Source organism: Emydura macquarii, unplaced genomic scaffold (assembly GCF_026122565.2).
Source record: "Emydura macquarii macquarii isolate MOO-44397 ecotype Brisbane River unplaced genomic scaffold, CSIRO-AGI_Emac_v2 contig_2422, whole genome shotgun sequence".
In the NCBI taxonomy this organism is placed as follows: Eukaryota; Metazoa; Chordata; order Testudines; family Chelidae; genus Emydura; species Emydura macquarii.
The window spans coordinates 15692617-15716971 of NW_027132559.1; the positions used below are offsets into that span (position 1 = coordinate 15692617).

General features: G+C 41.2%; 1 protein-coding gene across 3 annotated transcripts in view; it reads left to right on the forward strand.

Annotated features, from left to right (window-relative positions):
• The first annotated feature begins 1524 nt into the window (after positions 1–1524).
• The window catches only part of CPVL (carboxypeptidase vitellogenic like), an 83658-nt gene continuing 60827 nt past the window's right edge, over positions 1525–24355 (forward strand). Inside the window, exons 1-7 of one of the 3 annotated variants that reach the window (XM_067561992.1) lie at positions 1525–1664; positions 5627–5760; positions 6753–7084; positions 8211–8311; positions 18150–18237; positions 18810–19013; positions 20775–20893. In XM_067561992.1, coding sequence (XP_067418093.1) covers positions 18818–19013; positions 20775–20893 — 315 coding nt within the window. In that variant the 5' untranslated portion in view covers positions 1525–1664; positions 5627–5760; positions 6753–7084; ... (1 more) ...; positions 18150–18237; positions 18810–18817. The remainder of the gene's footprint in view (positions 1665–5626; positions 5761–6752; positions 7085–8210; positions 8312–18149; positions 18238–18809; positions 19014–20774; positions 20894–24355) is intronic. The other 2 variants (XM_067561993.1, XM_067561994.1) reach the window with 2 other exon arrangements.

The following is a 24355-nucleotide window of genomic DNA, read 5'->3' on the forward strand; positions in this document are numbered from 1 at the left end:
AAAGGGGAAAAGAGCCCTTACTTTGTGGCAAAGAGCTGATTTTCAAGCAGCAAGAACACTAGTCCAGCATAAGTACTCTTTGCTTCCATCCCCTGGGGTTCTTGCTGCAAGAAACAATGCAGACTGAGGACTTTGCTGCAAGAGGTGGTCCAGAAGACAGTAGACTAAAGATTTTGTCTCTTGTGATGGAGACAGACCAGTAAAAAGACACTTGAACTATTGCTACTCGTTGATCTCAACCACTAGTGGAGTTTCTTGAACAGGTGAAGTGGTGTTGTCAAGGAAGTATTACCTGTGGGGCATTCTCACTGGCAGGAGGGAAGGGAGTTAGATGGACTACTGCCAAAGTTACTGAAGCAGGGGGTTAATTTTACTCTTTATTTGCATGTATGTTCTGTTGCTCTGCTTTCCCAGGTTTATGACTGTGTTCTCTTCCCTTAACAAAGATTTCCTTGTGTGAGTCTCAGATGCAAGTCTTGGCATGCTTGAGAGTGGGGGAAGTTCTGTCAGCTAAGATCATCCAGGAAGGGAGTGTTTAGTTTTCCCAGGTTTCTGGGTGATAGGTGGGTGGGGTTGAGGCCATTTAGTTATTTGCAAAGAAGTACCTCAGAGATATTGAATCTGGCCCCTTTTTTGCTTCCATTACCCATCCAGGAGAAGAGTTACATTTGTTCAGATGAAACACCATGAAAGATTTAGTTTTTATTTCACAAGTGCTAGCACTCAACTGTTGTGAACTCCTGCTCACTTGTATGTCACTGCAAGCAACAGTGATTATAAATCAGAGTGAAACTGATGAGGCTATTTTTATATTTCAAGCTCAGGAAAACAGAAAACCGAATAAGTGTTAAAGTAAGCTCCAATTTTTTCCCTCCCATTTGCAATAATATTGGTCTTATGGTGAACACAAAGTTTTGCTTAAAAAAAACCCATGATTTTTAAGTAGTCTTTGAAATTTACATATTTGCGGACTTATCAGCTGTTCAGTTCTTTCAAATGCGGGGCCTTTAAGAACTAAAAAGGGGCAGTGACTGCCACCTGGCAAAGAAGTGCATGAAGCGAGCGGGGTAAGAACTCTTCAAAGACCAGGATGGAAACAGACCAGCCTCCATTTTCTCGTGTAGTAACAAAACACAAACAACGAGTTGTGCAATGCAGCACGGCTCACATTGCATTGCACGTTCCCCGTCCTAGCTCCTAAAGTATTCAGCAGAATTACTGCCGCAAATCAAAGGCGGGAGGGGTTACATATGTACAGGCGCCTTTACAAAGTCTGTGACGCGGGCGGCGTGCTATACAGGGTTGTGAGGGTGGATGCTGTGCTCCCTGTTGGATGCGACCTGCTGGAGTACTATGGGGTCAAGTCAGCTGGCCCTTATCCCGCCCTCAGGGGGTTGCTCCGGCTGTGATTGGCGGAGGCTCTCCGCCGGGTGTGTTTGACAGGGATCTCTTTTCCCACCCCGCTCCCTCCGCCCCGGGCTTGGTGAGTGACGGCTGCCGGGATCTCAGCGTCTTGGGCGCGTCCCCTTCTTGCGGGCGGCTGGGTGGATTTGCGGCTCCCGTGGGCGCTGCAGGGGCCCGCAGTCCGCCCCAGCCGGGGGTCGGGCCGGGTCATTGAGCGGCGGAGCCTCGGAGGGGGTGTTGGGGCGAGTGCAGAGGGCTGGGTAGGGCCTTGCAGCTCTGGGGAGGGGGTGCAGAGGAGGGGGCGTTTGCAGGGCGGGTCTGCGGTGGGGGTCAGAGGGGAAAGAAGGGGCAGGGGCAGGAGGAGGCAGGTAGCTCTGCCTGCCAGAGGGCTTTGTGATGAGCGTGAGGAAGGAAGTGAGTGTGTGCACAAGCGCCAGCCTTAGGCTACCTCTGCACCGCTGGCGTCTTTGCCTGGCATGTAGATTATGTACTCGGGGTCCCCCCCCCCCCACGCACCCCAGCGAGGGTTAACTTAGCCGTGTAGCTGATGAGACGCTGCTTAGGCGAGCAAAGACGCCCCTGAGCCCGGTGGGGGATGTGCCCAAGTACATAGGGCCCTACGGGGCGCTCTGCTCACGCTTTCCTGTCTGCGCGGCTGTTTTGAGCTGTGCAGGGTCCCGCTGCCTCCCTGCTGCTGGAGCCTGGCCCTGTGGGAGGAAAAGCCCCAGCGATGGGAGAAGCAGCTGGGAAAGACCCTGCCAGCTCTTTTGCCACTGGAGCCCTTCCCTTTTGCAGGGAAAGGCTCTGGCTGCCGGAAAAGATTCTGGCAGGGGAAAGGCTGCTTCCCCCCCAGCGCTTTTCCTTGCTGCAGTGAAAATTTCGGGCAGGAGGGAGCTGTTGTAGTTTCCCCCACTGCCTCCCCTTGCCAGAGCCTTTCTCTGGCCTTTGGTGACCCGTGGCTGCGTGGAGGCAGCCTGCTTTTCACTGGGGGGGGCAGCTATGCGTACTCTGCACACTGCTGAAAGTGGTGTGTGGTGTAGATGTTGCCTTGTGGGGCCACAGGTGGAAGGATGACCTCCTGACTAAACTTGTGTAACCAGGCTCAGGAGACCTGACTCTGCCATGCTGAATCTGTGTGACCTTGGGCAAGTCATTTTATCTTTTACTGAGTGAGATAGAATCAATAATCCTTACTGAAACACAAAGTTTTTGGGGGAGGGGATTTCCAGGGCAGCTGGACCCATTACTCTTTCGGTAGGAGAGGATGGATGGCAACCTATGGCTGGTCTGATGTTAGGTGGTTGCTGAGGTACATAGGCACTCAGCAGTCTCCTGTTAATTTCAGTAGCTCAGTTGGGGACAAAATGCTACTTCTTACAGAGCTGTCCGGAGCTCCAGGACAGGCCCTGAAATAGACATCCTTTGTGTTCAGGCATACAGCTCACCATATACTTGCCATAATAGACTGGGAGCCTAGATTTCTGCATAGGAATGCAAGGATCCTCTCTTCAGACACTCCAAGATCAGAACCTAAAGCCTGCATGAAGAGATGCAGAATAAGTTACTACTCATGCTTGTAGGTGGTTCTTGTTAGCTCTGACCAGGATAAAAAAGGATCAGTGTGTCTTTATGGGGCAGAGAGGATAGCTGTTCAGAAAGCCCTCCAAACAGTTAAAGTGGGGAGGAAAATTTAGGATGAGGTTTATTTTCTGATACCTGTTACCAACAATGCCCCTAGAAACCGCTGGAGTTTGGTTATAGTATGGACTCAACTATAAAACTATGGACACTTTCTGTATACACTGTTTGGAGCAGGGGGTAGCTCTAGTTCCTACATCAAAGGGATGTTGTAAGGATCAGTGTGTAACAATGCCTTGAAGATGTAGAGATACTGATGTGCTTTTTATTTAATAGTCGTCTTTATAGCTTTTAAAAGATCTTGTTAAGCATTCCAGCCCCTGTTAGTCCAGGGTATTTTGTCCAACACTGGGGGTCCAGCAGAGAAGTTGCCGGACTTGTCTGAGCCCTGTGATAACATTTTCACAGCAGCTATTATGGAGGGGACTGCAGTAGGAGCGGTGCGGTTGAAGGAAGAGAGGGATTCTGTTGGGTCACAGATTAGAAGAAAGTACTGTGAGGAGGCAGCCTCAAAACTTGAAGAATCTTCCAAACAATCAGACGTTTTTCTGAGTCTCCAACTGTGACACTTTTGGGGGTTACATGAGGTGCCTGAGCTGAGTCACTGCCACTTGCTTACAATGTGAGAGAGCCTTGTCTATGCCCACCAGAGGAAACCTTCCCCAACTACTGACAACTTCTGCTTCACTCCGTGCTCCACCAGCCTCTCTTTCTCTCTGCAGACTAGCAATCTACGCACCCCACTTTGTTACACTTAGATGCCCCGTCTTCTGGACATTCTCAGTATACACTGGTCCACTGCCTTTGTAGAAACAGTGCACCCAATTCACTAGTTTCACCTCTCCTTAGCACAAGGCACTTAGACAGGTCTATAATACAACCATATTGAAGCTTATTTAACAGAGCTTGAGTTAGAGATTCAAATATAAGCAAGTATATAGATCTGGAAATATTGAGCCAGATGCACATTAAATTGACTATAATTGTTGGCAGTTTCATTTTTCCATTCAATTTTTCCATATCCTAAAGGAAGTGTGTAGTTTTTGGTTTATCTATTGATAATTGTTAAAGTAATCCAAGTTGTTGCAAAGTTGTTAAAGTAATCCAAGGTATGAGATACTTCTTGCAAACTCTAAACTCTGAATTTAAGAACTCAGCTGTAGCGTTGATGGGAGTATTATAGTACATCACACCTGCAGTTGTAACCAAATGCAATAGTCCATCAATCAAAAATCAAATTGATTTAATGCTGGCATAATCCATTGTATATATTTGGGGAAGGGACTGTCCAGATTTGTGTAGGGCCTGGCCCCATAGGACTACAATCTGATTGAGACCTGCAAATCCTTTAGTTCTAGTTGGAATACAGTTGAGGAAGTCTGATTTGATCAGATAAATGTCATTTCAATGCAGTAGTTTCTAAGAATTGTCCAAGGTAGTCTCTAGCTCTCATGTAGTTTCTCAGTTGTCAGCATAGTGTTAAAATTGATTAATTGATACAGGGCTCAGTGCTGATAGGAAGATCTGATCCAAAAGCTCATTGAATTCAATAGAAAGACTCCTTGACTCCTGTGGGTTTTGGATCAGGCCCATAGTAAAAAACCTGACATTTTGAAGACCAGCAGAAGTAATCAAATGGTCCCTTATTTTACCAACACAAAGGGAGTCTCTACAGACAGAAATTGCACCGATTTTCACTAAATCCAGTTAGAAATCAAGTTAGTTACATCAGTGCTATTTGTGTGTAGACCAAGCCAAAGTTGTATACATTCCCCCAAAACTTTGAGTGACTTAAATGAAGCAACTAATTAGCAACCAAATGAATTGATGTTGGGGGCGGGCAGGGGAGAGATGTTGCAGGAAGAAAAAACAGTTATTTCACAGCCATGAAGGAGTAACTATAAATGGTGGAAAAGGCATGCTGACCAACCACCAGATGGCGAATCTCTCCTACATACTCTAATGTTAGAGTTAAATGCAATAGAATACCTAATAACATAGTCATAACTAGAGCTGTGCAAATAGACTGTTTGTTTGGTTTGCTGGTATTTCCAAAATGTTTCAGTTTCAGGTTGACCTGAACTGAATGTTTTTATTTTATTTTTTGGAATTTTCAGCTAATTGAAAAATTGGGAGAAAATTTGTTTTGGGTTTAACCAAACATTTTGCTTGACATATGAAATGTTTCTTTTTGATTTTTTGGCCATTTTTAACTGTTTTTAAACAAAAGCAAAGGGCTAGAGTTAAAGCAGTTTGGCACTACTGGCATTCACAAACTCAAAATCTGGGTTGTGGGAGAATCAGGTATGAATGGGACTTGAACCTAGGTTTCTCCTCTTTCAGGTGAGTTCCCTAACTATCAGACTATAGGATATTCTGTGCTGGGTCTTTGTCTCGTCTGTTGAAACTGTTCCACTATGTGTAAATATTTATCAGACCAGGGACTGGAACCTGTGTGTCCTGCCGGGTGGGTCCCAGGCTATATAGTCATTCTCATTCTCTCTCTCTCTCTCTCTCTCTCTCTCTCCCTCCCTCTCCTTTTTTTCCTCTCTTCCTCCCCCCCTCCCCCCATGAACTTCAACAGGAGAGACTGAGAGAGACTTACCCCAGAACACCCTATAGCTCAGTAGTAAGGACATTGACCTGGGATGGCGAGAACACCTGGATTCCAGTCCCCACTCCAGAGCAGGATTCAAATCTGGGTCTCCCACATTCCAGGTGAGTGTCCTAACTAGAGAGTATTGCGGGGGGGGGGGGGCACCACTACTATCACCTCCACCTTGGTGTTGTAAATCTAGCCCAAAAAATCAAAATGGTTTGACTGAAATGAACCCCCCCAGTTAAACATTTCCTAACTTTTTCTTTTCTTTTTTTTTTTTTTTTGTCCTGAATAATTCGCCAAAATCAACATGAATTCGTGAAATGGTTCAATTGACCTGAAGGCATTTTTCAGTGGAAAAAAGTTTCGGCTGAAAAATTTTGCCCAGCACTAGGCATAACCTCTCTTCTTTATATATGACCTCTGCATGAGTTCAAAGGAATTTAATTGTGTGGAAAGTTTGAATGGGGCAAGCCATTTTGGCGCCAGAGGGACAGAAAGAAATTGTGATAACATTTTTATTAATGACCTTAACTTAAAAAAGTGAATGAATTTCTTTTTTTCTCCATTTAAAAAAAAACAAACTTCCCCATAATTAGCCTTCAGAGTAAATGTAACTTTGAGGCCAAACCAATTTTATCTAGCCATAGTTATGGGTGTGTCTCTCTAAATGTAAAACCTATAATGGTACCTTATTGCCAATTTATGTACAGATTGGCTATTGAGTCTCAATATTATGTAAAAGTAATTGTCAGGACCCCTGTCAAATTCACATTAGTCTCTGAATGTTGTGTATGTAGCCAACTGTGATAAAAGCATCATTATGAAATCCTAGATCAGCTTAGAGAAGTGGCTAGTGACCTAATTTTCCACAAAGATCAGGTGACATGAAGCACTGTGCTAACGTTCCTGGCTGACATGGCAGTGCCATTCCTCTCTGTTGTGAAGTTTTACTACCAGTGTTGTGCCCAAATGCTTTTTAAAGAGAAGAATCCAGAATTTGATGTAAAAAGGCCATGTAAAAATACCTGAGGAAGAATCTTGCTAGCTATCTTTTTTTAAAATAAAACAAATGGATGGTTGATAAATGTTTTCTTATTCATGTGTTTAGAGAAGTGTCTGATCTAGAAAACTCCTACCTTGAGAAAGTGAGCATCTGAGAAGTTTATGAACCTACTAGAGTGCAGGCCTTCCAGCAGCTGAAGCCCATTTCATCAGAACTGTTGCCATTTTGTGGACACAAACGGTGTTCTCTGTTGAGCTGTTCAAGCAACTTATCTGGTTATTGCTTAATCAGTTTCCTTGGAACAATTGCTGACCTATGAAGAAAAGTTTTGAAGGCTGTGATTAACAAATAGCTCCACCCAGTTGTTGCGGGTGCTGTGAATAAATTCTTTTTTGTTTGGGCTTGCTAAGCAAGAATTGGGGTAATCAGATTAACAGGTAAGAACTCATTTTTAATGTCTTTCGTTGTCATTTTAGGTGAGCTGTTTATATTCTGTGCACTTAACCCAAGACTAACGAGGAAATGTTGAAATATATAACTGATTCTTTTAATACTTTTTATGAATTATGAAGCTGAAGAGAAGAATCTCTGCGGTTCTGTCTATTAATGAATTTTTGGCTGCTGTGACTGAGTAACTTATTCAACAAATTTTTTTGGCTCCATGTGTGTTTTGATAGTTGCTACTAACAGCGATTGATTTCAGTCCTCGCTGAAGGGGTCATGAGCCTTTGCCAAACAAAATGGAATGCTAAACCACTCTAAAGTGTAGTACAGAAACTGATTCCTTTCTTAACTTGTAATGGTTTAAAATAATTCTACTTTGCAAATTTAGCTTCATTGCAATTGAGATGCACTGTCATGTTAAAGCTGTTTGACAAGGCAAAGGATTGTGTGCTAGGAATGTTTTGTAAGAGAGGACTTTATAATACATTCACCCTCTTGCATTGGAATTAATCTAGAGTAACATTTTTGTCCACCAATTTACTTAATTTATAACCAAATGGAGTTTTTTTTAAACTCTGGGCTTCAAAGGTCAATGATGTACAAAAGAGAAACCCTTGAGACTAGTAAAGGGATTAGATTGACCATCAAGCATAATCTAGTTATCAGGCATACACTGAAACATGGCATTTTGGTTGTCTGTCTGTAGTAGTGTAGTAACACTTTCCTAGCCTGTCTATAAGTAAAAAGCAACATAATGTGTATATTTAGTACACTCAATCTCAAAGTGAAAGGCTTTCAAATTAAATGACAACTCCAGTTCTTAAAACTGTTTTGCTTTTAGTATTTATTGAAAATATGCACAGTTCGTATCTGGTTTCTTCTTATAACTAATTTAGCGTATTACATAATCCTGGGGTAAATAGTAAGGACTTCCATCAGAAAGTCACAATGCACTCTTAACATTCAACTTTTTTATTAACTATTTATTTAGGAAGTATTAACAAATTTACAAATCCTTGCCATGTAAATATCAGAAACAAAACAATCATTACAACTGTTAGCTTTTGTTTAAAGTGACATTACACAGGAATACAATCATCAGATTTTTGTATTTAACAGGGTATTATGATATTAGAGTGAGCATCATTACAACACCCGTGTTGTTTCCAGTGATTTTATTAAATTGAGTGAAATCTCTATACACACACTTAACGGACCAGGTATGTCTGTCAAATGTTAATATTAAACAAAAAATTGTACAGGAGTACTGGATTTTTTTTGGCAGATGAATGTACTTTATCTGATTACTGAATAAAAGGTAACCAAATATCTGTCCTCTGTCCATTTTGCTGGTACATAATTAATGTGTTAATTTTTCTGTAATCAGAATCTCTCATATATTTTTGAACCATTCCCCAAAGGTTGGGCTATTTTTCTTTTTCTGATGAGAGGCTACCAATAGCCAAGCAGCTACTACCTGATGAGAGATTAATTCTTCATTTCCTTTTGTGTGACCATTTCCACTAGGAAGCCCCAGGAGGAGTACCAAAGGGTCATTTGGAAATAAATATCCAACAATTTGTGATATTTGGTTACGAATTGCACCCTAATATTTTCTTATGGATGGATATGTCCACCATGTATGCATAAAATCATCTCTTTCAACATAATTTCTCCAATATTTTTCCGTATTCAGTCTCGATATATTTTTTTAACTTGACTGGTGTCAGATATCACTGAAACAGTATCTTATAGAATTTTTCTTTTATTGTGCTACAGACTGAGGTTACTGGTCCTCTTTCCAGGTCAAACCCCATTCCTCTAGAGTAACTTGCCTATCTACATCCTTTTCCCAGTGTGTTAATATATGGTCATTATTTTGTTAGGAAAGCTGTCTGCAAAGATTGATTTAAATTAGTTGGGGTTTTTTTTGGTATCTTAATTGACTAGATGCCATCACTCCTATTGAAGTTAGCTTTCTGAATAAAACTAGTGTTCCAGAAAGTTGAGAAACAGTGTCTGATTTGAAAGTACTGGTACTAGGGGAGAGTGGGCCCATTAAAGATAGTTTTGATCTCTAAATAGATTAGAAAAGTTTCTCTACTGAATAGCTGGCCTGGCCAACTGTGTGTGTTCCATGGCTCTCCCAATCTTTGAAGATCTCTGGTTTGTGATTTGGGTTAAGATCTGGATTATTTGCAGTGTGTGTCAATGAGGAGCTAAACATTCAGCTTTAGCATGAGGTTAGATAAGTTATCTTTACTTTACAACTAAGAAAGAGAAACATGGAGCAAATGAATTACCTGTGGTCACCCAGAAAGTATGTGGTGCGGTTGTGAATAGAGCCCATTCTGCTGCCGCCTCCTACTTATGTGTCACAAAAGCATCCTTCCTTTCCTTAAATGATGAGTAGCATATTTGCCCCAGTGAACATGCAGGATGGGAGTTCAAATCCTCCTCCCAACACCCCCTCCCCCGAAGTAACTTTGAGATTGCTTTAAAGTGCTATAAAACCCGAAGTTGTGGGTTGAATTGTATTTCAATTCAGTTTTATAAACTGAACTGGATGACTTAGAACTCTGCTTGTAAATGAATGGAACATCATTAAAGAGGTGGTCATAAATTGATGCCAGTGGAACATGTTTATCCATTTTTCATTGTGCAGTATCCATTTTGAGCAGAATTTTTTCACTAGAAGATTAAATAATGAATATCCATTTCCATGGTAAACCAAAGACTATTGTATCAAGCTGTTGTGGCTGGGAAGGTAATAAAAAACCCGAAGATGTGTAAATCAATTTATTGCAAGAATTCTGAAATTGCTTTCAATTATTTACTGAAGAGTGATTTTAGTGTTACTGAAATGTGCTAGACTGATATAGTGGTAGCTCTAACTCGAGACATTGTCCAGCTCAGAAAAATGAGAGGTGAATCAAAGTAAAATATATTTATTATCATCCTAGTCCTATGCCATTTGCCTTCAAGATTCTCCTCCTTAATTCCAATGCCTACATCTCTACATTCCTCTCCTGCACCCTGTCCAAATCACTACACCTTGCCCAAATTTCTCTCGTGACCCCTCCCTTCTTTTTTTTCTTTCATCCACTTAAGGACATTGTGGCTCCTTTCACGTTCCTTATGTGCAAAATTTTCGTCTTCTACTCCCTCACAGAATTTCTAAAGATTCACCTGTTCCACTCTGCATCAATAATGAACTTGCCATTCTTTGTGTATATACAAGAATAAGTAGAACTACCTTGTGCTTTTAAGATGTAAGTCTTCTTGACTATAGACTGTTACTTGTTTGGTATAGCTCTCCTATAACAGAGCACCATGCACCCATGTAGCACTTAATGCATGTCATTCTTAGCTTCATATTTAACAGTGTAGAACTTCTGTCATCAAGAAGAAAAACCTTATGGATACTTTCCAGCAAGGGCTCCAAAGCAGCAATAGCTGTTCAAGGAAGGCACCTGCACTTCATTGAATAGCTACAGCGAAGGAAATGAAAGGCACTCTTGACAGTCAATTAATTGATCCTCTTAAAATGCTGACCTAGTCCTACCACTGCTGAGATTTAGAAACTGAAGTCCTCTTTATTCTGAGAACATGAATAGCAGCAATGCAAGCATTGAGGGGTGAGGGAATGTTGAAAATTTCTAGGGTCAGATTCTGCCACCCCATTATACTAAGTGGCACGTAGCTCTGCAAACTACTCCTTGCAGTAAATCAGTGGGATTGAACAGGCAATAATGTAGCAGTACAATGCATTGTAAGAGTGGCAAAATCTTGATCCTTAGTTGGGAAGTATATTTAGAGCCAAAAGGAAAACCTTTTAGTTCAATTAAATTAAAAAGTACAAAATTTACTTGTCACTTTTTTTAACCTAAGGTGAGAAAACTGACACTGATCATGGAAAACTGACTTTCTTGTTGCTTTCAGATATGGCTTCTCTGGAAGCAGCACTGCCATCCTGCCAGATAGAGAACGCTAACTGTTTGTTTTTTCTCCTGTTTTTCCTAAATCCTATTGTTTTCTTCTTCTTCCTCCTCGTCCATGTGTTGCTCATGTTCATTCCATGACCAGCCCTCTGTCCCCGCCATTGGAGTTAGTGGCAAGAAGGAACTGAGGGGGCACAGGACAGGTGGCGCTTCATATACTGCTGCATGAATGCGGGGCTCCAGAGGGCGCCAGAGGCAAAGAATCTGACAGCTGTGCACAAGGGAGCACACACACCTAACATAGAATGGACATGAGCAACACATCTGGAAGAACAACAGTTACAGAAAGTTAGTAACCGCTTTTCCTGCTTTTTCAACTCCCCATTGTTTCTTAACTTTGAATGAATTGCTCACTAAACTGAGTTAGTTGAATAAACTGAAATGAAGAAAATGTTTTCTATACCTGCAGAAGAGGCTATTACCGTCTAAAGCTGGTTTAGCACATGAACAAACTCTGGTTCTAGGTGCTTAGGCAGTGATTTCCACCAGTTCCGTGATTTGCCTTTCTTTAAAACTTGGCAGCAAACTTGTATGGATTAATATTTTTGTATTTAATTTAAATATTTAATATATTATAAGATACTTAGACCTTAACATAAGTTGTCAATTTCAAATTTAATTTTAAATAAGTTTATTTTTTAAAAAAGTGTACTTCATTTAAATAAAATCCAGTTTTAATAAAAATCTGATTTTTAAAAAATCATTGATTTCCCACCCCTCTTTCCCCCATGCCGCCTTTGTTCTCAGCTTTTTCTTCTCTAGACTACATGTCCCAGTTCTTTCAGTCTTTCCTCATAGGTCATGTTTTCTAAACCTCTTATCATTTTTGTTGCCCTTCTCTGTACTTTCTCCAATTTGTTCACATCTTTCTTAAAGTCCAAAACTGGACACACTACTCTAGCTAAGCCTCATCAGTGCTGAATAGAATAGAAATATTACCTCTCATGTCCTATATATGACACTCCTGTTAATACATCTCAGAATGACATTTGCCTTTTTTGCAACAGCATCACACTGTTGCCTCATTCAATTAGATCAGGGATGATCCCTGATCTTCCCCCCCCCCTCTCTCCCCACAGAACAGCTGCGTAGCCTGTAATTTCACATTTTGGATTTGTGCATTTCATTTTTATTTCTTCCTAAGTGTAGTAGTTTAATACTTTGCACTTATCTTTATTAAACTTTCATCTTATTGATTTCAGAGCAATTCTCTAGGTTATCAAGATAATTTTGAATTCTAATCCTTTCCTGCATGTGTAGCAGATGTGTTGGCTAATGTATTGTTAAATAATGTGTTTAAAACACTACTTAACATCCATTACAGAAAGACAGTAGTGTAGTAACTTATTAGCTGCCATGTTTGGCAGACACACCTCATTTTCCCAGTGTGAAAAAGATCCCTGAGTCTTCAGACAGACAGAAACAATAGCTATAACATGGATGTATGTTGTCCTAGTTCCCCTAAAGATGCCAAAAAAGATGGATAAGAAGCTGGATATGAATCAACAGTGTGCCCTTATTGCCAAGAAAGCTAACGGCATATTTGGCTGCATTAGTAGAATTATTGCCATTAGATGGAGGGAAGTGATTATTCCCCTCTATTTGGCACTGGTGAGGACACATTTGGAGTACTGTGTCCAGTTTTGGGCTCCCCACTACAGGAAGGATGTGGACAAATTGGAGAGAGTCCAGCAGAGGGCAATGAAAATGATTAGGGGGCTGGAGCACATGACTTATGAGGAGAGGCTGAGGGAACTAGGCTTGTTTAGTCTGCAGAAGAGAGGAGTGAGGAGGGGATTTCATAGAGACCTTTAACTACCTGAAGGTGGGTTCCAGGGAGGATGGAGCTAGGCTGTTCTCAATGGTAGTAGATGACAGGACAAGGAGCAATGGTCTCAAGTTGCAGTGGGAGAGGTCTAGGTTGGATATTAGGAAAAGGTTTTTCACTAGAATAGAATGGGTTACCTAGGGAGGTGTTGGAATTTCCATCCTTAGAGGTTTTTAAGGTGTGGCTTGACAAAGTCCTGTCTGGGATGATTTAGTTGGGGTTGGTCCTGCTTTGAGCAGGGGGTTGGACTAGATGACTTCCAGAGGTCCTTTCCAACCTTAATCTTCTATGATTCTATGATTAATTACTTCATGGCTGCTCCCCTTAGTGGAAACATGTAACAAACTCTTTGGGTTCTGCAGCACCCTTCTGCAGTAGACTAAAAAATCTGTGGCTGTTTCATTTACGTTTTAAAAATAGCGGGTTTTTTAAATGAAGGAAATATGAAGAGGAGAAATCAGTACAGTATCTCTTGTTACTTATGTGGAAGCTAAATACATTTCATCCTGTCTCCACATTCTGTTTCAAAGGAGTAGCATGGGCTACTGTATTGATTGTTTGTTTATTTTTTAAATAAAAAATTAAACGAAGCTAGCACAGTTTCCAGTATGCTGCTCCAAGGGTACTGCAGAATTTAGGTTTAGCCGTCCATGGAATACACTGGCTTGGCTGTATTGCACCATACAAGGTTGAATCAGTAGGGTCTGAAGAGTGAAATGGCATCCTGCATGGTCACCCAGGTTGCCTTTTCACTAGTCTCCATTCCCCAATGCTGGGCTTGTTGGATAACGTTGTCTCCCTCTTTAAATCCAGAAAAGGAAATAACTCGTAATGCTAGGCTGTGTGTTCACTAAATGGTTGACTGACTTTATGTAGGTGTAAGTAGTGTGTTTCTCACATTATGGCGAAAGTGTAAAGTTTAACTTCAACACATCATTTTCAATTCCATATTTTTAATTTGCCTTAGCTTCTAAAGCCTTATAATAGTCTTGCTGCTACTGAACTATGTAACTAGGATGTTCTTGCACATGGCTAAGTAGTGAAAAAGTTTAAGGAACCATCTATATACTTGCTGCTTGTGCAGCTTGTGTCCTGTGCTACATTGCTAGACAGTGAGAAGATCAAAACGCACATAGTTTTTTGTTTTTGTTAAGCATTGTGATCACAATCAATACATATAAGCCACTGAATAATTATCAGTAAGAATGGCTGTATTTTAGTAGCTTTATGGGAACAAGGACTAAAAATACAAATTGAAACAGGAACTGTGCATTGCCAACAAGATACAGTGGAAACATTAAATCCATGTGTTACCATTGGGTCCTTTCTAAAATTTCTAAATAAATGGACAGATCCTGAGGCGTACCTGAACTGCGCAAGGCACTGATGAGAGGGAGAGAGGGAGAGAATGTGTGTATGTGTAAATCTGGTTTAAAGCTCAGTTTTGCACCCTCTTGATCCTTCTGCTGTTCTGTGCGAGGCTGCTCTCACTTACTTTTACAGCAATGGCCTCAAGGGGCTGAAGATGTAGCAGAAGATCATGGTGGAAGGACATCCTGACCCTCTCCTGCAATAACACCCCTTCTCCCTGCTTATAGCTACAGTACGGGGGTGTGTGTATAGGGATAAGGGTATCCAAGAGCTCCTCTATCTATTATACACCATGAGAGGATCACCATTACACTGGGATGATCTTCCTCTGTCTGGTTAAAATAGCTTTGGGGCTGGATTACACTTGCAGTGAATTGAATTCTTCCGCTTTGAAGAATTTGGCCTAAAATAAATTTGTTCCATCAAAATAGCTCAACATACTTCTAGATGGATTTGTCACAGAAAAGCTAATCTTTTTAATGAAAACTTTTAATTTTCTTAAACACATTTGAAAAGAACATCAATTTATAAAGAACTGGTATTAGGCTAGCTTCTTAAACATCAATGTGAGCTGTTACCTCATCTTTATTTTTGAATTACTAGCTTCCTAGAGTGATATTGAAGTAGCTGATTTGATCCTAGAAACTACTTGTTTTATGTATGCTATTCCAAGGTAGCACTTAATGGGACTCATCCTTCTAAAACAGCTTGCTGGTTGTTTATATAAATCCACACCATGTGCATGCAAATAGTTAAAATATGAAGGTAAAGGCCTGATATATTGGTTTTTATAGTATTCCAATAGACTAGAGTTGCCACCTTTCTCAATGCGGATAACTAGACCCCCAAGGCCCCTCCCCCATTGCTCGCTCCTCTCCCTCCGCTATCTCTTGCTGGATCATCTCAAGGAGCCTGCCTGCAGATAGGAGGCAGCCCTGGTTAATGACCCACTGCCTCCCCCTACTCCATGGTAAACAGGCTTTTTGTTTAGGCGCCATTTAGGGTTGCCAGGTCCCAAAAACTGGACACCTAGCAACCCTAAATGGCACCTGGACACAAGCCAAAAACCGGACTGTCCGGGTAAAACCCGGATGGGTGGCAACCCTACAGTAGATTAGCAGTGGCCTACTAAATGGAACTGTGATGGGCTGTATAGACTCCACACTGGCAAGGTGGAGGCCAGAGAGGACATGAGGTCAGGACTAGCCCCACCCCTCCAGACCGGTCAGTCATGTATGGGAGGGAGGAGGCCTTTAAAAGGGAGGAAACTGCAGTCAGCTGGGGGGAAAGGAGCAGGAGTACCCTCCTGGAGGAACTTCAGGAGCACCAGAGTGGACACCTAGTTGGGAGCACTTTGTTGCACTCTCCGTAGGGTCGGGGTGAATTCCCAGGGTAAGCGAGAGATTTATGGAGATTTTATGAAGGCCTTCAAAGGGCAAGGGCCCTTGGCAGAAGACATCTAGTGAAATAACCTGCTCAACTGGGGCCACCTCCCACCTGTTGGCAGGCTCCTTAAGATGATCCAGAGGGAGATGGTGGGGAAGCGGCGGAGCAGGGGGTTGGGTCTGGGAGTCCAGTTACCCACAATTAGAAAGTTGGCAATGCTAGTTGGAATACTACAAAAATCGATATACCAGACCTTTGCCTTTATCTTTTAACTATATGCATGCAGTGTGGATTTATATCAACAACTGGCATGCGGTGTAAATCACTGGGTGTGGTCAGATTCCCCCATCATTTGGGCAAGTAACCTCAGAGGGCCCTTTTACAGGCACTGTTTGCATGAGTAAGTACAGTTGTATAACTGGGCCCTGATCAAGAGGAACATGGAAGGGCTCAACACAGACAAGGTTCAGTTAGCATTTGTTTGACTACTAAATCCCCTAACAAGTAAAACATCCATCTGGGCAGTCGCTTTCAAAAACAGAGCTGCATTATAATAGGGGGTCAGCAAGATCACCTTAAGCACTGGAAGTAACTTGGGTGGGAGGACATGTTGCCCTTTGGCACTTCGAACTTTGATTTGGAGTTCTGAGAGCCTTGATACACACCAGAAGCTTTCTCCATCACAAACCTTTTTAAAATGCTCCTTTCCCATAGAGTGGAGTGCACTTTACACTTGGCTTAATCTTAGGGATACTGCTGACTCTTCTCCTTGCATAATAGATTTTCAGTAAGATTTATGAACTTTTTTCATATTGGGAAAATTTGAAGTATGGTAAAAGTTCTTAAACTCTGAAGACTTCCTGTGTGTTATGATGTGGGGGGAGGGCTCTTTTATTGGTGTCTGCTTTATAGGAAGGTCACAAGAATGTTGAAGTAGATCTACTTAAAACAGATATTAGTGTCTTTAAATGAATGACTTAAAATAGTGGGATTGCAAGAAAAACTTGCCAAATTGAAACAGTTACAAAAATCAGAGCAAAAGCATCAATTTTCTCCTGCAATGATTTTTCTCAAAGATCCAAAACTGGAAAGAAGAGCAAGAGGAAACATTCTGAGGTCATTCTGTTCTTAGCAGAGATGTGTGTGACAGTAAAGGTTCATTTGCCATAGAGCTGAAATAAAAGGAAGTCAATTTAGAGTTAGGGGAAAGAAGTGCTCTAACTTCTTTTGCATTAGAAAGCAGTTCTGTTGCTGCATGATCTCTGAACACAATTGGAATTATCATTGATTTATTTTGGTCTCTTAGGCCTCCTCTATGTTTACAGAGGAACTGTGTAGGAAGCAGTATCTCTTGCTATTTTAAACTGCTGCTTCTAACATGGTTCCAACCCCAGTGTGGAATGGGCACTAAATGTAATAACAGCTTTTGTAAATATTTGTCTTTATATGTGTATTACCTTTTCAATAAAACTGAGATAGATGGCTGAAATGTTTGCACTTCCCTATGTTTTGTTTCTTTTGTGATATCTCTTTGAAGTAACACTGTTTTTAATTCTAAGAGATAGAGAGGGTGTGTGTCAGTCTGTGTTGGGGGGAAGGGGGAGAATAACCTGTTGTACCTACATGCTTGTAAGAGGGTTGCTCTTCTGCTTACTCTTTTTTCAGATGTACCACTGCCTTAGTTTCCCCTTTCTGTATAACTGCATGCCACAAACTTTAGTAACATATAAGATCTTCCTTCTGGGTCTTCAAATAACATTCAACATGACCCCCACCTTTCACTTTTTGTACCGGGGGTTTCTCAAGTCTTTTTCCTCAGTCCTGGGAACCATCTCTTAATATGAGAGTTCCAGGCAGCAGGTTAACTGCTAAGCTACAAGGTTCACACTGTCTCCAGGCTGTCCTTGGCTTACTTGCCAGCTTCTTGCCCCAGCCCTGTTTGGGCTCACTCTGTTTTACTGGACCCTCAGTGAGGTCCCACAGCTCTTTTTCCCCTTTGGTCACAGGGGTTTAGTTCTTGGCCCAGCCTTTCTTCAGCTCTTTCCTTGGGCTCTGCCATGAGGGAAGTAACAGCTGTTCTCCAAGCTTCACCAGAGAGAGACTTTCAGGCAGCCCCTGCTTCTCACACAGGCTCTCTCCCAGACTGAGCACCTGAGCTTGACTTTTATTGTCTGCCTTGCTCATGTGATCAGTCATGTGATCCCAAGACACTCCAGTTTGTCCTGGTGGACTACATCCCTCAGAATCCCCAGCTGTGCTAGGCCATACCTGTACTTCCAGGGCCTAATGCCCTGGAACAGTGCAGTCCAGATCAAATCCTCCGTGTGTAGGTTTGAAAACTACAAATATACTTTAAAAATAACAGTTGAAAACTCTTTCTCTTACCTATGAATTACTCCCTACCCCTCCAGTGGCTGACATCAGAGACGCCACAAGGAAGTATTAGAATGATGTATTTTTATATTGCATTAGCGTCTAGAGGTCCCGATCAGGGATTGGTGTCCTACTGTGCTTGGCACCCTGCACACATAAGAAAAAGATGGTCTCTGCACCAAAGAACGTAAGTATTTAATCTAAGTATTCTGCTTTCTGTTTTGGTGTTTTGTTGCTTGTTTTTGTGTTTTTTGTGCTTACAACCATTGAAGGAGAAACAATATTGAACTTGACACACAAGACTTCTGAGTAGGTTGGTTTTAAAATGCAAAAAACACTTTTTAACTCTGATGTGGGTGTGGACCTGAACCAGAGGCAAATAACTCCAAAGTTCAAGATGCTAAAGATCCAGACAGTTTGGGTCGCTCTCTGGTTTAAGAATAATATTACTGATCTTGCCTCTTAAAATATTTGTGAAAGTTTTCCGGTTTCCCTTTGGTAATGCAAGTTGTCTGCTTTGTACTTGTCAGACAGCAGCAGCTCCTTGCACTTCTGCTTTATTGCTGTGAAAGTGAGAACAACTTAAAGAAGTGAAAGTGCTTTGTTCTGCATTAGATAATAGATTGCTTAGAAGATTCCTAATACTCGTGTTAAGATGGGGATAAAACTATGTGACATGACAAACCATTAGGCAAAACAAAGTGATTGCAGCAGCAAATTCCTTTTTGTCTCAGACTTGTGGTACGTTTTCTTTTCTAGAGGATTAAATGACAATGTGTAAGGCAACTGTTTTGCTGGCTTTGCTGAGCTTGAGTGTGACCTTCGAGCTAAGTCGTGCTCATAAACAATGGAGTGCTTTCCGCAGCATGTTTAAAAGGATCAAATGTTCTACGCCATCAAGAGGAGACCCAGGGCAGCCACTCTTCCTTACACCTTATATTGAAAGTGGGAGAATTGAGGAAGGTAAGAACAACTTTACAAACTACCTGCCTAGAAAACCTATCTCTCTGTAAACTTTCAGTAGCTCCTTACTAACTTGCACTAATGACTGGGAAACCCACTGCCAATAACTGAAGCTTAGGAGATATAGGTTATGTCTACACAGTGATAAAAAACCTGTGGCTGGCCCAAGTCAGCTAGATCGGCTGAAAAATTGCTGTGTAGACTGTCAGGCTCAGGCTGGAACTTGAGCTCTGGGACCCTGCAAGGATAGAGTCAGCCATGCTGTGGGGCTTTTACCCCTGTGTAAGTGTACCCATATAGTAAGACATTGCACAATAAGGAGATGGTATAGCATAATAAACTGTTCACTTGGCAAGTGCAGGTTTAGTTAGCTGTGATGCTACATACTACTAAACATAATGTACAATTGTCTTTGAAAGTAATGAATTCTTAGAAACTTGAGACCTAACTATAGCCCTCTGCTGTGGAAGTACCTTTAGAAGTATGGAGATAGAAGAATGAGAATTATGATGTGCATTAATAGTGAGGTTTTATTCAATCTCATTTTAACAACTCTAAAATTGTTCACTTTATCTGGTACAAATATGTAGCAAAATACATGGATGTGTAAGAGCTTACTAAGCTGGTTCAGATGTTGCATCTTGGACAAGAAAAGTTGCATCTTGGTGAGGGCCTTATTGATGTGAGAAACTCCATTTGCTTTTGTCATATCTGTTTTGCTTGTTGCTTTTTAACAAGGGGGTCAGTGTTCTTCCCCCTCAGACAGAGCTTTGACTGCTGTACTGGTGTGTTTGTAATACATTCAGAATCGAGCAGGTGCACTGACAGCAATTCCGGGCCCCAGGGCAGAACAGTCAGTGGCCCCCCTAGAAAGGGATGGCTGAAATCTGATTTGGCTTCTGCTGTAAGTTTTTACTTATTATGCACCATGCAGGTTCCCAAGCGGCTGAGGAGATGGTATCTGCTACTCAGCTTCCTGGGTCCCTTGGACTCCACAGGGAGATTACTGATGAACCCAGGAAGCTGAGTCGCAGATATAGTTTCCTCAGCTTGCCCGGGAACTTCCATGGCGCATAATAAATAAGCTCAGCTCAGGGGAGGGGGCGGAGAGAGTAAGTGCTGAGGGCCTTGGGGGGAAAGGGAGTGTGTAGAGGAGAGGAGGATACATATCTATCCTCTCCTCTGTCCCAGCCCTTTTAATTGCTTTGACCATGGACAATTGCCCCTCCCCCCGCCCCCCACTACTATGTCAGCGGGCCTGGAATTGAGATGCATGTAAATTCTAAGTTCAGGCCCATTTCTAGAACTGGCGCATAGAATCTGAACCATCCCAGCCTTTGGGAAGTTTCAATTTGAAGTCTTGCAGCTTAGAATCCCACTAATATCCTTAACACTGAGGGGAAGGTAGGGAGGTTTTTCTCAAAATTTCCACAGCCTGAATACAGAACCAGAAGTGCTCTTGGATGTTGTCCCCATTCACAGTTGGGATCTTCAGGGTGATGAAGATGTAGTGTTCACCCAATTCCCATTCCAGATCCTGAGGAGAAAGGATAGGCTCCAGCAAATAACGGTGCTTGAAGGGTGGTATTTGCTATGGGAAGTGAGTGGGCATTAGGCTATTTCCTCACTGTTCTCTTCTTCTTCTTGTGAGTAAGAGATCTGCATGTCCCTGGGTTTAGTCCCTGTAATGACAAACACGTTAACCTGAATACTCTTCTCTTTATTAATGCTTGTTTGATTGGGTTTTTTGTCTCTCTCTAGGAAGACAGTTAAGTTTGGTAGGGCCTCTCCCAGGAGTAAATGTGAAGAGTTACTCTGGCTATCTCACAGTGAACGAGACTCACAACAGCAATCTCTTCTTCTGGTTCTTTCCTGCTGAGGTAAACATACTACTGAGATGAAATACTCCTTTGGCATTTAAAAAACAAAACATGCCCCTCAGCCCCCACTCCTTGATGGCACTGATTCTTGTATTGACAATAGAAAGCTAACATTATAGAATAGTAGTACTTTATCTTGAATGCTAGGTATAGCACAAGCCAAACAAAATATCTGAGTGAACATCTGTTTATTGGTGGCCAGCCTACACAATAAATTCCTCTTCAGAGGATTGCTTGTACTTTTTCCCTTTCCATTCACCAACCACAACATTCTAGTTGGCTGCAGGTTGGCTTGAAACTGCTGTAGACTGGCTTGCAAAGTCCAAAATTGATCAGTTTGTGTGTGTGTGTATCAAACTTGTGCAAACTTGCTGTAATGTGGAGAAGCTGTGTCTAGAGGGGTTTTCCTAATTAAAACAGCTTTTTAGAAACAGGCAAAAGTGAGAATGAAAGATTTATCAGGACCTCATTTTTATTATTGCCAATTAATTTCTTGTATCCTTACCCACTCTGTGCTATTCTCTTCCTTATCCTTGATCTCACTAACCTCCTTATTTGTCACCTTCTGCTTCTTCCTCCTTTATAGCTCCTGTATAGATTGGACTATTGTCAATCTATTTCTTAGCTGAGAATTATCCCAAGCTCTAATTATGCTTATTGCATCATGTATAGGATAGAAAACTTGTCATTGTAACTCTGTTCTCTTAAAAAATAAATCACAGGTGATTTTTTTTTAAAGGGAAAATCCGTTTAACTTTCTAATCTTGGCCTTTGGTATTGCTCTAGCTATTTATTAGGCAACAGGGGGATTCAATTAGTATTAAACTTTAGATAGATGACCTTTTCCAAACTGTTAGCAAAATGAATCCCTTGATGTAGGACGTGTGCAGTCTCCAATGTTTGTGGTTTATACATATATAAAAAAATCAATTAGCCCAGCTATATTATTTTTGCTCTTGGAGGATACTGATGTGCTATACCAGCGTGTAGAATAGCGTTTAAATTAGGCCTCTATCTAAAGGAGGAAATGGATTTGAGAGGTATGGCAAAGTAATGTTACCAAGACTAGAGTCACTCAGTATCTCAGACCATGACCCTATGATTGTTAGTAGTGACTCTAGGGATTTGACTAATTCTAGGAGGTTTGTTTATCCAGACTTTTGTAACTGTTGAAAATAAGTTAATGTCTACAATGACTAAGTGTCTTTGATTTTAGATAACTATTTATTTATCTCCGTACTAATCTCCTTGCATTGACATAACTGACTACTCTGACTCTTGCATACTGGAAGCATGTTGAGGCTAACACTATGTTTGGTCTTGTGTACCTCTGCTGTTTTGCTCTAGCTGTCCTTGTTGTGTTATACAGTTGGGTCATCACAAAATAATATCTATCTGTTTTGACTTTGTCGGGTGGCTGATCAGACATCTGGTCTCTGTCTCAAGAACTTATGTAAATAAAACTTATTCAGCGAGCTATACTACTTACCAGGTGTGCCAAGTACTGTATGTTAAGATCTTTCCTGTCCCTAGGAAAGCATGGTTAATAAGGTGATGTGTCAGAGGATTGACCTGTCAAAGCAAGGAAAACATTCTGGTTACAGGGGATGGGGAGGAACTGAGGAAAGAATTCACAGAATAGCTGACTTCACTAGAGTAAGGAGAGGTGGCATCTAAATGCTATGCCTTACATATTTATAAACTCTTTTCTTTTCCCCAAATTTAAAACCTTCAGCAAACTATTCTTCCTTTGGCATTTCCCTTTCTCTTATTCTTCCCCACCCTTCATCTAATTTCTTGCTGTGCCAACCAATAGTCCCTGTTCTGCTGTTGGACCTCACTAAATCTTAAACACCTGCCAGATTTCCTTATCCCTTGGGTATTTAGTAAACAATTAAATGGGCCAGTTATGTCAACACCTCTGAAGTGCCTAATGCACCCCTGTGTAGGAGTAACAGTACATGAAGTGTGGAAGGAATGTTACATCTCAAAATTACTATACAGTCATCCAAGTCTTGTAAGGCTTCTCTCCACTAGCAAGAGAAATCTCTTTCCTAAAGAGGTAGCATACAATGTGGCTGGAAAAAGCTAAGAAGTTCATGCTTGAATCAGCAGTTGATAACATGAGGAGTATTTGGTCTAATGCAAGCCAGTTAATTTTAAATTGGCAAATTTTGCTTTGTTTTTTGACATATGATTCTTCAAAAGGATGTGGGAGGAAGTGCAAAGAGACTCTGCAACAGAATGAGATGCATGTCTGTGAAAGTCAGTTCCAGCAACAAGCATCCCACACATACTGGATGAAATCCTGGCCCAACTGGAGTTAATGGGAGTTTTGACATGCTTGTTAGTGGGGCCAAGATTTCACCCAAAGTCTTTGGGGAAACCAGCTTTTCCCAGACCAACTTTCTGATTTTTAGAGGCAATGTCCAGTTATACAAACTAGGAGCCAAATCCTCAGCTGATGTAAATTTGATATGCTCCATAGACTTCAATGGCATGAAGACAATTTACAGCAGCTAAGGATTGGGACTGGATGTCTATAAAATGGGGCATTAAAAAGCTTTGAAAAGAATTACTGAGTGCTCCAAAATATTTTAAAGAAAGACAGTTCTGTGTAGTACAAGAAAAATGGCTTCTGGGTCAGCAGCAGGCCCTTTTCAGGAGGGATTTCAGAAGTCAGTACAAATAATGAAATCTCTCAACAGTGAACTTAAATGGAGATAAAGTGGAAGCCATCAGGCTAACAAGTCTCATTGCATCATGGTTTTTAAGCCTTTATTAGTACCAGTTAACTTCTGAGTATCTTAGGGAAAGGGAACTTGCTCTGGGGATAAAAATAGACAACTTCTAAGAAAGATGTGCTCTAATATTAACTGTAAGATGGCTTTAAATTCACTAATCCTGGGTGGTGACATGACAGCCCCACTATTTCTGTGTTCAATACTCTTGTCAAATAACCTGCCCTATTCCTGGTCTTCCTACTCTGATAGCATTATTTATACAGAACTGGACTCCAGAAGGAATCTCTAACGGAGGGTTGCTACTTAAAACTGGCAGCAGTAAGTTTGTTTAGAGAAACCAGTTAACACTTCTTTTTGTACCTGTTACAAAAAAGAAGAAAATTAGTGCTGGAGAGTAAAAGACAAATATAGTAAGTTTTGTTATGTTTTTTGTTGTTTGTTTTATTTTGTTTTTTTACCCTCTAGAGTTAAACTTTTTATTTTATTTTATTTTATTTTTTGCTTTCCACAAATTAAAGAAATGTCCTGTAGAGGGCACCAGAAGAATTCATTAAAAAGCTACCACTGCAGTCCAATTGAATATATACTTATTAGTATCATAAGTAGCTGTCCTTAAATGATGTTGTTTCTTTGGCAAAAGATGCATAAATATCTTTTAATAAAGTATCTGGCACTCCACAGTGTGTTTCCAGGTTTTTCTGGCTTTCTTGGATAAAGA